Here is a 13419-nt window from a genome sequence, read left to right as displayed (position 1 = left end):
CATTCAGTTCTCTACACAGGTGTGGACCCTCGGTAATAATGTTAAATCAATGCATTTCCTCAAATCTGCCAGTTCTTCCAAACCTGCCCAGTTGGTGATTCCACCCATCTCCTCAAACGGCTACCTGGTGTCTATGTTTTCACAGTTTTCCTTCAGCTTCTTTGCTCCATGTTTAACTAAAGTGGCTGTGTTTGGGTTTATACTTGACTTATTAGTCAGACTGTCCCCTGTCTGATACAAATTCAGTTCTGGAAGCCTTTTTGTCTGTATTTTGATTGTCAGCATGCACTCTCTCTCTGCCATGGCTCCTTTGGAAGCAGCGTGGCTCAGTGGAAAGAGCTTGGGCTTTGGAGTCAGCGGTCATGGGTTCAAATCCCGGCTCCGCCAATTGTCAGCTGTGTGACTTTGGGCAAGTCATTTAACTTCTCTGTGCCTCAGTTCCCTCATCTATAAAATGGGGATTAAGACTGTGAGCCCCCATGGGACAACCTGATCACCTTGTAACCTCCCCAGTGCTTAGAACAGTGCTTTGCACATAGTAAGTGCTTAATAAATGCCATTATTATTATTATTAGTCCTTGGCTTAGATGTGATATTGGAGTTCCCCTTATGGAGGGGAACTCAAAGACTTTAAGGCAAATAGGGGAGTCAAAGCCCTCCACTTCCCCCTCCCCCCACACCCAGAGAAATACTCTAGGATCGGGTGGCCTCAGTGTCCTTCCAGTACTTGACAACACACGTGTCATCCTATTCACCTACTTGTCCAGTGTTTGGAAGTGGACATCCTGATGTCAATCCTTCAGGGAGCCTGGAACCCCAAGTGGCCTTCTCCTACCGTAAATCCCAAGACCTCTCTTCCTACCATAAATAACCCCAAAGACCTTATCCTACCATAAATACCTTTTGGAATGTCTGCAAAGTGTCATTATTTTGCCGTATCTCCCCTCTCCCAATCCAGGAGGAAACTCAGTTCTTTATAGCTTCTCCCAGATTTTGTTTTCCAGAACCTTAAAAAAATTGCTCATGTTCTTTTCTCAACTTTCTTCAAGGAGGTAACACCTTTCTTTCAATATGGAGTCCAGGACTCTTTTTTTTTTTGAGGACTTCGCTAGGGGCAACTGGAGGAGTAATCAACCAGGAAGAGACAAGGTGCCATCCAAGGCTGGGGTTCAAGCATCTGATTACTAATTAATCAGGCGAGAGAGCACCTTGAAGAGAGCACTATTTAAATTATAGCAGCCTCGCTCTTCAAGGGAGCATATGTTCCCAGCTTAATCTAGTGGTTTTTACACGGACATCAAATTGCCATTATCAGAAAGAATCAGGCCTTTTGATTATTTCCATTAATTCATTGAACACTTAAAATTAATGAACCCTGGGCCTTAGATGTGTTCTGGGGCTATGGAGAGGGAGAAAAGGAAGAGCTGTCATTACGAAGGACAGTCGGGTGAGAGGTAGAGGGACTTTTGGGCTTGGCTTTGATTGGTAGATGATATATTAGGCTCAAAGATGGAGCCTTTCGATTGGTGTAGATGTGATGGATGCCCCTGCTGTCCTCCACTAATGTCCCCAAGGACATCTGGTGTAGAATTTATTGAAACGTTCCTGCTGCTTCTCTTCCCTTTAGCATCCTGATTCTATTTCCATCTGTCTGGAGCTGACACGTTTTGGAAAAGGTTGCAAATCCGTCACTGGATCATTATTGTTATTATTATTATTATTATTATTATTATTATTATTATTACTTTACTGCTTACTGCATGTTCTAAGCACTGGAGTAGATACAAGATAATTGGGTCGGATGTGGTCCCTCTCCCGGGTGGAGCTCTCGGTCTAAGTAATCAATCGATCAATTGATCAATCAATCGATCTAGTCCCTTCTAGACTGTGAGCCCACTGTTGGGTAGGGACTGTCTCTATATGTTGCCAACTTGTACTTCCCAAGCACTTAGTACAGTGCTCTGCACACAGTAAGTGCTCAATAAATATGATTGATTGATTGATTGATCAGTCAATCTATGGTATGAACTGAGCATTTACTATGTGCAGAGCACGGTACAAAGTGCTTGGGAGAGTACATCAGAGTTAGCTGACACGTTCCCTGCCCATAATGAGTTTACAGTCTAGAGGGGGAGGGGAAACATCCCCATTTTACAGCTAAGTAAATTGAGAACAGAGATGTTAAGTGACTTGCTCAATGTCATACAGCAGACAAGTGGCTGGATTACAACTCAGGTCCTCTGACTCTCAGGCCCAGACTCTTTCCAGTAGGCCACGGTGCCCCTCTTAAACCCAGAGCGTGTGGGCGTTTCTTTTTAATTAAATGTAGAGAAAGTAGTGGGGTTCACTCATTCAGTCGTATGTATTGAGCGCTGACTTTGTGCAGAGCACTGTATTAAGCGCTTGGGAGAGTACAATGTAAGAATAAAAAGTAATTGGTAATTCAGCTTTGACTCCCGGGTTACTTTTACTGCATTCTCATGTGCTTTGCTTTCTGTGCTCAGTTGCAGGGGAAGGTCAAGTCCACATCAAGCTCCAAGTGACGGAAAGTCTCCCTCCGACCACACTGGGTGAGTGATGGCCCTAGATGAGGCCTGTTGGGATGGTGTGTCTTCTGCAGATCACTGCTGCCCTCCTCATTCCCTGACCTCACACTGTGACGTCACCTTTAATACCTTGCTTCTCACAAACAGACTGTCAGCCCAAGTGCAGGCAAGCAACACCCCAGATGTTGAAAGCCGTGGGACAATCAGTTTGCATTGCCCACCTTTTCTTTTGATTCCTTTTTCTGAGCTCCCAAACTGAAAATCATTCCATGGCACTAGGGATAGAAAGTAATGCAGGTTTGTAGTGCATAAACTCTTTTATAGCTGCTACCTTTTATCTAGATGACCAACTGTCAGTTTCTCAGAGAAAGTTTGCCTCAAACCACAGATAACTGAGAGAATAGGCAAATTAGACACCGTGGCATTTATTAAACATTCCTCTTAAACAATGCTTTGAATCATTTGCATTTGTAAACAGATAAATCAAGGCTGGTATAAGTTATTTGAAAGCACATTAAAAAGCAATGCCATCAATGAAGTTTGGCCCTCTTTGACAAAAGAACTTCGTGATTCTAAATCCAGAACAATCTCGCAATAGTTTTCTGCTATGAAAGGCACATGAGTAAATCCACACCTGAAGTTAGTGGACCTGAATTTTGTACCTCTCCCAACTGGCAATTTGTCCCTCTGCACCACCAAAGCATCTTTACTGTGCCTCATTCTCCCCTGTCCCTCTGTCAACCCCTGGCCCACGTCCTTCCTCTGGCCTGGAATGCCCTCCCTCCACACATCTGCCAAAGTAGCTCTCTTCCTTCCCTTCAAAGCCCTACTGAAAGCTCACCTCCTCCTGGAGGCCTTCCCAGACTGAGCCCCCCTTTTTCCTCCTCCTCCTCCTCCTCCTCCCTCTGCCCTACCCCTTTCCCCTCCCCACAGCACTTATATATATTTGTACATATTTATTACCCTATTTTATTTGTACATATTTACTATATTAATTTTATTAATGATGTGTGTATAGCTATAACTCTATTCTGATGGTATTGATACCTGTTTACTTGTTTTGTTTTGTTGTCTATCTCCCCACTTCTAGACTGTGAGTCCGTTGTTGGGTAGGGACTTTCTGTATATGTTTTGTACTTCCCAAGTGCTTAGTACAGTGCTCTGCACACAGTAAGCGCTCAATAAATATGATTGAATGAATGAATGAATCGTGTGATCACAAATGCTCACAGGATTTTGGAACACAGCCTACATACCTTAATACTTAAGGACTAATTCATCTGCATATACCCTTTTCCTTCTTTCTTCTGTCTATGAATTATTTCAGCAACCATGTCTTCTGCCGTGTTGTAAGCTCCTTGAGGGCAGGAAGCATAATAATAAAATAATAATAATAATGATGGCATTTATTAAGTGCCTACTATGTGCAAAGCACTGTTCTAAGTGCTGGGGAGGCTACAGAGTGATCAGGTTGTCCTAGGAGGGGTCATAGTCAATCCCCATTTTACAGATGAGGTAACTGAGGCACAGGGAAGTTAAATGACTTGCCCAAAGTCACACAGCTGACAAGCAGCGGAGTCAGGATTAGAACCCACAACCTCTGACTCCCAAGCATGTCTATTTACTATCGCACTCTCCTAAGGACTTAGTACACAGCTTGGCACACAGTATGTGCTCTAATAACATTGATTAATTGATCTTTTCATTAATCTTCTTTTTCCCAGCATAGTATCTTGGAGTAGAAAATTGATTGACCTTCTTTCCCCAGACTGGTGATCTCTTGGAGTAAAAAATCCTGGCTGTAAAATGATCGAACAATAGGGGAGAGGAGGAAGACAATGTTGGTTATCATTAGTATCACTGATGAACATTTATTGAGCAAAATCTGTAAGGCTTTAGCATAAAACTAAGACACGTGTGGGTTTTCTTGTTGTAGGAAGACTCAGGGTTTGAATGCCTGAGGGGAAAAACACAGAGTAGGTGTTATCAATAGTTATCACCAGGAGACCAAGACCTCCACTAAATAAAGTTAGGGAGGTGAGTTTTGAAAATGCACCTTTCTCAGTTCCACAAACAGGCCGGTCTCCAGGAGTATCATTTTTGAGGAATCTTAATGTACCTTCCCATCCTCCCCACTTTCATAATTAACAACTAGAGAAGCAGCGTGGACTAGTGGAAAGAGCCTGGGTGACAGAGGACCTGGGTTCTAATTCTGGTTCTTCTATGTATCTGCTGTGTGACCTTGGGCTAGTCACTTATCTTCTCTATTCCTCAGTTACCTCATCTATAAAATGGAGATTAAAATCTACTCCCTCCCACTTAGACCGTGAGCTCCATGTGGAACAGGGACTTTGTCCAACCTAATTAAGTTGTATATACTCCAGCACTTAGCACAGTGCTTAGCATATAGTAAACACTTAACCAGGGTGATAACTATTATTATTAGTTAAGCTAAGGTAATCCCGGGAATTTTTTTTTGCCATAAAATCACTGGTCCCTGCCTTCCGATAGCTAACAACCTAAGGGAGTTTATATTCAGAACTGCATTATCCACCTCAAATAACAGAAAATGATAGAGACTGCATGTCTACACCTGACAAATGAAAAGTAATATGGGGTTGTCAAGGAAACACTCATAGTGAGCCATTCTCAGTCATAAATCTGTGCTTTCAATGTTCCGTCTTCTAGCTCCTTCTGCTGCACCCGAGGCAAGTTTAAAATGGTCCCTTCCCCAATCGTGGCAAGGCGTTAAGGAAGGCTGGGGCGGATTCAATGACACCCTTCCATCTCCTGGTGATGACATCTTGATTTTACCCAGTAAGTAAAGAACATTTCCTTCCGCACACATATGAAGACACAGCCAGCTCTAACTGGAGGTTATCTGCATTTCATTTCTTGAAATGGATCTCATAATCTTCATATCATATCCCCCTGACTCCTCTCCCCCTCCCTTGTCCCCTTTGGGGACTCCCAATATCCTTTGTGACCCCTTTCTGCCCTAGAGAGAAAAAAAAAAAGTATGTTGGTACAATGTCCACCTCTGTCTTCATCTGCTTTCTAAGGAGAGAAGAAAGGGACAGTAATGGAGGAAGGAAGTGTTAGGAAGGAGAAAGAGTGAAGGAGTGGAGAGGGGGATTGGAAGAGAACATCCCTTTATGGTGGAAGCTTTGCCAATCAGCTGCAAGGCCATTTCTTCCTCCACCTACACCAAATAGCCCTGGTCAGTGGTCACCACAGATAATCCATACAAGATGCTGAGAAGCCAAGAGTTTCATTCCCCTACTCCACAACATCAGCTCCCAATTCCCTTCTTCTCCCTTCAGTCCACACCTCAGGAAAAGAACTAACAAGGGGAAACCAACCTAAAAGCTAGGCTGCAGGAAGGAGAAGGTGAGGCCGAGTAGATATCTGAGAACTACTGTAACTGTCTCCAGGGCTGACTCCTGACAGGTTCCCTGAGGGTACTTGAAGTCAAAATCATAATAATAATTAAGGTGTTTAAGCACTTACTATGTGCCAGACACCCTACTAAGTCCTGGAGTAGATACAAGATAATAATAATAATAATAATGACACTTATTAAGCACTTACTATGTGCAAAGCACTGTTCATTCATTCATTCACTCATTCAATCGTATTTGTTGAGCACTTACTGTGTGCAGAGCACTGTACTAAGCGCTGGGGAAGTACAAGTTGGCAACATATAGAGACAGTCGCTACCCAACAGTGGGCTCACAGTCTAGAAGGGGGAGACAGAGAACAAAACAAAACATACTAACAAAATAAAATAAATAGAATAAATATGTACAAATAAAATAAATAAATAAATAGAGTAATAAATACGTACAAACATATATATATATGTATACAGATGCTGTGGGGAGGGGAAGGAGGTAAGGCAGGGGCATGGGGAGTGGGAGGAGGAGGAGATTAAGGAGGGGGCTCAGACTGGGGAGGTTACAAGGTGATCAGGTTGTCCCACGAGGGGCTCACAGTCTTAATCCCCAGTTTACAGATGAGGTAACTGAGGCCCAGAGAAGTTAAGTGACTTGCCCAGATTCACACAGCTGACAGTTGGCAGAGCTGGGATTTGAACCCATGACCCCGACTCCAAAGCCCGTGCTCTTTCCACTGAGCCACGCTGCTTCTCTAAGATGATTAGGTTGGACACAGTCACTCTCTCACATAGGGCTCATAGTCTTGATCCCCATTTTACAGGGACAGAAAAGGATTCCTCTTGACTGTGAACTCACTGAGGACAGGGAATGTGTCTGTTGTATTGTTGTACTCTCCCAAGCTCTTGGCACAATGCTCTGCACACAGTAAGTGCTCAATAATTAGGATTGATTAACTGTGAATTGACTTTCTCCACCTAAGGAAGCGAGGTGGTCAAGAAGGGAGGGAGAGGTAAAGGCAGATAGTTGTGGCCCCAACAGACAGAACTTGCCAGTTACATATGTGTGTATTGCAGAGAAAGAGCCCTGAAACCCTACAGAAGTGCTTTCAGCTCACAGACAAATCCAACCCCATCCAACCCCTGAAGAGCCTGTATTCAACTGGCTCGGTGAAGGATCATAGGAAACACTGTGTTCTAGCAGAAAGAGTAAGAACCTTGGAGTCAGGAAGCCTGGTTTCTGCTTCTACGTTGGCCACTGGCCTCAAGAGAGTCACTTTACTTCCCTATGCCTGTTTCCTCAACCATAAAATGGGGTAGCACCTAACTCTACTCTGGTTTAGTTTGGAAAAATAAAAGTCTATAACCAATATTGTTATTAGTGTCAGACTTCTAAGGGAAAAGGAAGAAGTTGCCCTCTGCTTCATATCCAACAGTCGATCACTCTCCCCATCTTCAAAAACACTTCTCCAAGTAGCCTTCACTGACTAAATCTTCATTTCATGTTTTCCCACTTCCTTCTGTCATCCTTGCCCTTGGATTTACAGCCTTTATTCATCCTTTGCCCCCAACCCCACAGCACTTAAGTACGTATCCGTAATTCATTTCTATTAATGTCTGCCTCCCCTTCTAGACTGTAAGCTTGTTATGGTCAGAGAATGTATCTACAAACTTTGTTCTATTGTACTCTCCCAAGCCCTTAGTATAGTGCTTTGCACACAGTAAGCACTCAATATATACAACTGATTTATCAATTGAAAAGAAGGAAAACACTGTTGGGAAAGAAACAGACCTAGACACTGCTAGGCTTATAATTCACTCAAGCATTCAATTGTATTTATTGAGCATTTACTGTGTGCAGAGTACTGTACTAAGCACTTGGGAGAGCACCATACAGCAATAAACAGACACATTCTCTGCCCATAATTTATATTAATTTCTGTCTTCCTCCAACTAGAGTCACTTCGCTTCTCCGTGCCTCAGTTACCTCATCTCTAAAATGGTGATTGAAAGTGTGAGCCCCATGTGGATCAGGGACTGTGTCCAACCTGATGAACTTGTCTACTCCAGAGCCTAGAGCATTCATTCATTCAGTTGTATTTATTGAGCACTTATTGTGTGCAGAGCACTGTACTAAGCACTTGATAATGTTGGTATTTGTTAAGAGCTTACTATGTGCGAAGCACTGTTCTAAACACTGGGATAGATTCAAGGTTATTAGCTTGTCCCACTTGAGGCTCACAGTCTCGATCCCCATTTCACAGATGAGGTAACTGAGGCACAGAGAAGTTAAGTGACTTGCCCAAAGTCATACAGCTGATAAGTGGCAGAGCCACTTAGAACCCATGACCTCTGACTCCCAAACCCGTGCTGTTAGCACATAGCATTTAACAAGTACCATTATCATTATTATCATTACTTTATATCTGACTTACAACTTACAGAGTTTTATTTTTAATTTAATTACCAAGTTGTGGGGAGGTGCCCCCCAAGTCAGCTGGGGTCACCGACCAGAGGGCGGCTCCGGGTTCTTTAGATTGGGCGACCACGATGAGCCAAAGACCAGACGTCGAGCCAGGGTGATCGGTTCGGCCTCTTTATTGGGTGTACTCACATAGCTGTAGTGCAGCAAGCAAGCCAAGGAGGGGGGCCCAGTCCTAATAAGCAGGGCAGGTTCTGCAGGGCTCGGTCTAAATGCCTCCAACTAAAAATAGCTCTTATATACGAAGCCCCCTCATACCAGTTAGCCTTCCCCGTATTTCCAGGTTGTCTATGTCTATCTGATTGGGGCAGTTCCCGTTCCGCAGCCTTGTGGTGTAGCAGTTCTATGTCCTTGCTGTGGGTTGCTCAGGCGGAAGGAAGGGGAGAATTCACAGATAGGGCACTCTTCCCACACTCCACCCCTTCGCCCCCTCCGTACCCCTAGAGCAACCCACAGTTGTGGACCCCAATAGTCTTGGCAGGGGGGCCTGTGCTGTGGGTTGCTCAGGCCGAGGGAGGGGATGAATTCACAGATAGGGCACTCTTCCCACACAAGCATACTGAGATAGCAGATAGTAAAGATTAGCGAGCCAGTTCTCCTCCACTGGGGGTGACCAGGCTGCAGATTCCCTGTAGGATTGCCTGTCTGGATTTCAGTAGGTTGGGAGATTGTGGCTCAGCAGGTTGTCTCCATGCAACCAGCCTCTCAAGAAATTATTTGGGAACATCCCTGAGGCTAGGGTATCAGACATGGCTTCGGGAGGGGTAGGTTGGGGATGGTTTTGCCTTTCCCTCCCCCAACCCAGTGCCTCTGTCCCTTATTCAGGGAGGTTCAGTGAGTCAGAGTCAGTCCTTCTTTGCTGTGGTGCAAATTGCCCAGAATCTAACGTGTTCCAATCCCAAGCAGCAGGATTTTGTGTCAAAGGGTACAGATATGATATCATGTAGCCTCGGGCAAGTTTTTTTTTTCCATTTTTCCTTTCAGGGTTGGAACCCCACTCTACTTTTCATTTTTGGTCTCTCTCTGAACTTTTCCTGTTTGAAGAGATGAAGGTCAAAGTACTGTATCTCATATAATGGGATCTTCTGTGTTTCCTGATTTTCATTCAGCGATGAGCTAGGGCATTGATAGTAAGGCTGATCAAGACCAGTTGATTCAGAACTGGCATCATTAGCCAGTTTCAAGTCAGTATTTTACAGAGATGGTGAAGAACAGCACCCTACCCTCTGGCAGATCAGAGATGAATGCTTGGGAGACCTTATCTAAACAATTGCCTCATCCCTTCTTCTCTCCCTGACTGCCATCTTCAACTATTCACTCACCAATGCTGCTTCCCCACTGCTTTCAAAAATGTTCATATCCCCCATATCCTAATAAAAAGCCCTCCCTTATCCTCACATCTCCCTCCAGCTATCAGTGCTTTGTACGTAGTAAGTGCTTAATAAATGCCATTATTATTATTATTGTTATTATCTCATCTCCCTCCTACTATTCCTCTCCAAACTCCTTGAATGAGTTGTCTACATCCTTTGTCTCAAGTTTCTCTCCTCCAAACCCTTCAATCTGGCTTCCGTCCCCTTCACTCCACAGAAGGTGCCCTCTCATAGGTCATATATGATCTCCTTCTTACCAAATCCAATGATCTCTTCTCCGTTCTAATCCTCCTCAACCTCTCAGCTGCCTTAGACTCTGTCAACCACCCCTTCTCCTGGAAACATTATCCAACCTCAGCTTCACTGACACTGTCACCTCCTTGTTCTCCTCCTATCTCTCTGGTTGCTCATTCTCAATCTTTTTCATGGGCTTCTCCTCTGCCTCCCATCCTCTAACTATGGGAGTCCCTCAAAGCTCAGTTCTGAGTCCACTTCTAGTCTCCATCTATACTCACTCCTTTGGAGAACTTATTCGCTGCCATGGCTTCAACAACTGTCACCCGTTATGTGAGGAGGGGTTCGAGGATCAGTGTGGAAAGCGGGAGAGACCATCGTCATAAAGGCTGAGAAATGCAAAATTTATTCTACATGGTGAATTTAACTTCCCGCTCAGGAGGAATACACTTATATGTTACTCACATGTGGTGAAGCACCTAGCTCCCACCCATAGAATGCTTCCCACTCGGGAGGAATTTACTTATGTGTTACTCACATGTGGCGGAGCATCTAGCTCCCACCCACTAATGCTTCCCTCTTTGGAAGAATCCACTTGTGTGTTACGTGTGCATGGTGAAGCACCCTAGCTTCCAGGCCCACAGGCTTTCAGCTGGATACTCACCGTTCCACAGCTCCTCACTTGGGGCAGATTGGCATCCCACCTCTCATCAGAGGTGTCGTGCAGCCAGCTGCTGCAAGTCTCGATCCGCTGCCCAGAACATCGGAGGCATCAGGTATTTATCACTTGTCCATCCAGGGCATTCGAGCTTCTGGTTTCTGCTTGTCCAGCCTCTGCCCACCCCCCATTCCCCCAAAGCCCTACCCTTGCTCCTCCAAACCTTATTTGATTGGCCCGTCTGCCAGTAAGCAGACGGGGGCAAGGGAGAACTTCTGTATTCCTGGCCCAGGATGTCTAGCAGTTTTGGTTGTGGGAGCAGTGTCCTGCCCGTGCTTCTGAGCTCAGCTTTGCTAGTTTGGGCAATCATGAGATGCGTTTGACCTTGAGATGATGGGTGTCCCAGTTCACTTTGGAACAACTACTGTCTCCATGTGGATGATTCCCAAATCTGCATTTCCATTCTTGGTATATCTCCTTCTCTGCAGTCTCACATTTCCTCCCACCTTCAAGACTTCTCTACTTGGATATCCCACTGACACTTCAAACTCAACGTGTCTAAACCAGAACTCCTTATCTTCCCACCCAAACCCTGTCCTCCTCCTGATTTTTCTGTCACTGTAGATAGCCCCTCCATCCTTCCTGACTCACCAAGCCCACAACCTTGACATTATCCTTGATTCCTCTCACAGCAGAATCTGGTTCATAAGCACCACACCATAAGCAGGCGGACATTTAATACAAATGACTAACGGTGATGAGAAATTTCTTTTCATGGTATTTGTTATGTGCTTACTATGTGCCAGGTACTAAGCTCTGGGATGGATACAAGCTAATCAGGTTCTTCACAGTCCATGACCCATATGAGGTTCAGAGCCTTAATCCCCATTTTACAGAAGAGGTAATTGAGTCACAGGGAAGTTAAGTGACTTGCCCAAGGTCACACAGCAGACAAGTGGTGAATCTGGAATTAGAACCCAGGTCCTTCTGACTCTCAGAATGGTGCTCTATTCACGTAGGCCACATTGCTTCTCAGGAAATGGATGGTATTCCCTGATCCACTGGGGTAGCTGCAGTTTCACTAGTTGTATGCTTCAGGGAACGTTGCAGGACTGCGTGTGGAAAAGGTTATATAGAAAATCTTTTGGCAAGCACAGCCTATGTAGAGTACATGGGCATTCGTGAAAATGAAATCCAGCAACAGGCAACTGCTTAAAAAAAAAAAAGAAACCAATATTTCCTTTGGTTTGGCTGCATTGTTAAGAATTGGAGGTTCATTTAGCAATCTGCTGTTCACTCCTGGGCCCTGTTTCTCTTGCTAATGACTTGTCCTTTGCTTTCTTCATTTGTAATCCTAGTGCTGCTCTGAAATCCTTGAATTTACTCCAGAGCCATCTGTTTCCTTCTGTTTATTTAAATGATAACTTCACCTGATGGTAATTTGGTGTCTGGATGAATAACATTGATCTTACCTAGATTGAGCTGTGTTTTCATCTTCCGGGTTTAATGGCCTGCCTTCTGCATGGAGTGCTTGGATTTCTTAAGCAGAGGAGACGTGCATAGACTCCAACCTCAAAGCCTCCGGAGGTGGGATGGTTCAGACACTTTGTGTGCAATCTGAGGCTGAGAAAGCAGCATTAAACCCTGCAGATTCATTCATTCATTCAGTCGTATTTATTAAGCACTTACTGTGTGTAGAGCACTGTACTGAGTGCTTGGGAGGATATGGTACAACTATAAGCAGACACTTTCCTTGACCGCTATGAGCTTACACTCTAGAGGGAGCTTATGTCATCCTATTGTCATTATCCAGTGGACAGATAATGAAGAAGGGCATCCTTTTTACCCACCAGCACTGCAACCCATTCTTCTCCATAGGAAACAACCCATTAATATTAGTGAATCAATCAGTGGTGTTTCCTGATCGCTTACTATGTGTGGAACACTACACTAAGCATTTGGGAAAGTACAATACAACAGAGTTGGTAGAAGCATTCCCTGCCCACAAGGAGCTTACAGTCCAGAGGGGGAGACAGGTGATAATATAAATGAATACATTATGACTTTGTGCATAAATGCTGTGGGGCTGACAGAGGGGTGAATACCAAGTGTATAAAGAGAACAGATTCAAGTAGAAGTCTAATGTGGGTGGATTGAGGATGGGATGAAAGGGTACATGGGAAAAAGCGCGGCTCAATGGAAAGAACCTGGGCTTAGGAGTCAGAGGTCATGGGTTTTAATCCTGACTCCATCACTTGTCAGCTGTGTGACTTTGGGCAAGTCACTTAACTTCTCTGTGCCTCAGTTACCTCATCTGTAAAATGGGGATTAAGACTGTGAGCCCCATGTGGGACAACCTGATCACCTTGTATCCTCCCCAGAGCTTAGAACAGTGTTTTGCACATAGTAAGCATTTAACAAATGCCATTATTATTATTACAAATATCTTTAGCTTTATGGAGCTAAGGCATAGTGTTGGCATTCTGCTGAAGTCATTTGGGTGATAAATTCATTTTTACATAAAATTCTTGCATATACTTTGCAATGTACTAGTCCTCTGTCTGCTTGCTTACTGCATCTGTTGCCTCAGCAGGCCTTCAACTGGAAGGATAGAAAATGTGCAAAATGTGCAAGAGACCCTGTGCAAGAACCAAGGTGATGGAATCAGAGTTAGTAAAATATGCTCTAATCGATTCCTCCACTTTGGTTTTTGTTCCCAAAGTTTTTGTGAT

At 44.3% G+C, this 13419-nt stretch overlaps 1 protein-coding gene across 1 annotated transcript in view; it reads left to right on the top strand.

The window, feature by feature from the left end:
- Window positions 1–13419, top strand: part of PKHD1 (PKHD1 ciliary IPT domain containing fibrocystin/polyductin) — a 388392-nt gene that overhangs the window by 236360 nt on the left and 138613 nt on the right. Inside the window, exons 50-51 of the mRNA XM_038772975.1 lie at window positions 2505–2570; window positions 5235–5363. Of these exons, the coding sequence (XP_038628903.1) occupies window positions 2505–2570; window positions 5235–5363 (195 nt within the window). The remainder of the gene's footprint in view (window positions 1–2504; window positions 2571–5234; window positions 5364–13419) is intronic.

The sequence above is a fragment of the Tachyglossus aculeatus genome, chromosome X1, assembly GCF_015852505.1.
Source record: "Tachyglossus aculeatus isolate mTacAcu1 chromosome X1, mTacAcu1.pri, whole genome shotgun sequence".
NCBI classification, from domain to species: domain Eukaryota; kingdom Metazoa; phylum Chordata; class Mammalia; order Monotremata; family Tachyglossidae; genus Tachyglossus; species Tachyglossus aculeatus.
The sequence above is the reverse complement of the archived record's forward strand: the minus strand, read 5'-3'. Positions and strand labels throughout refer to the sequence as shown.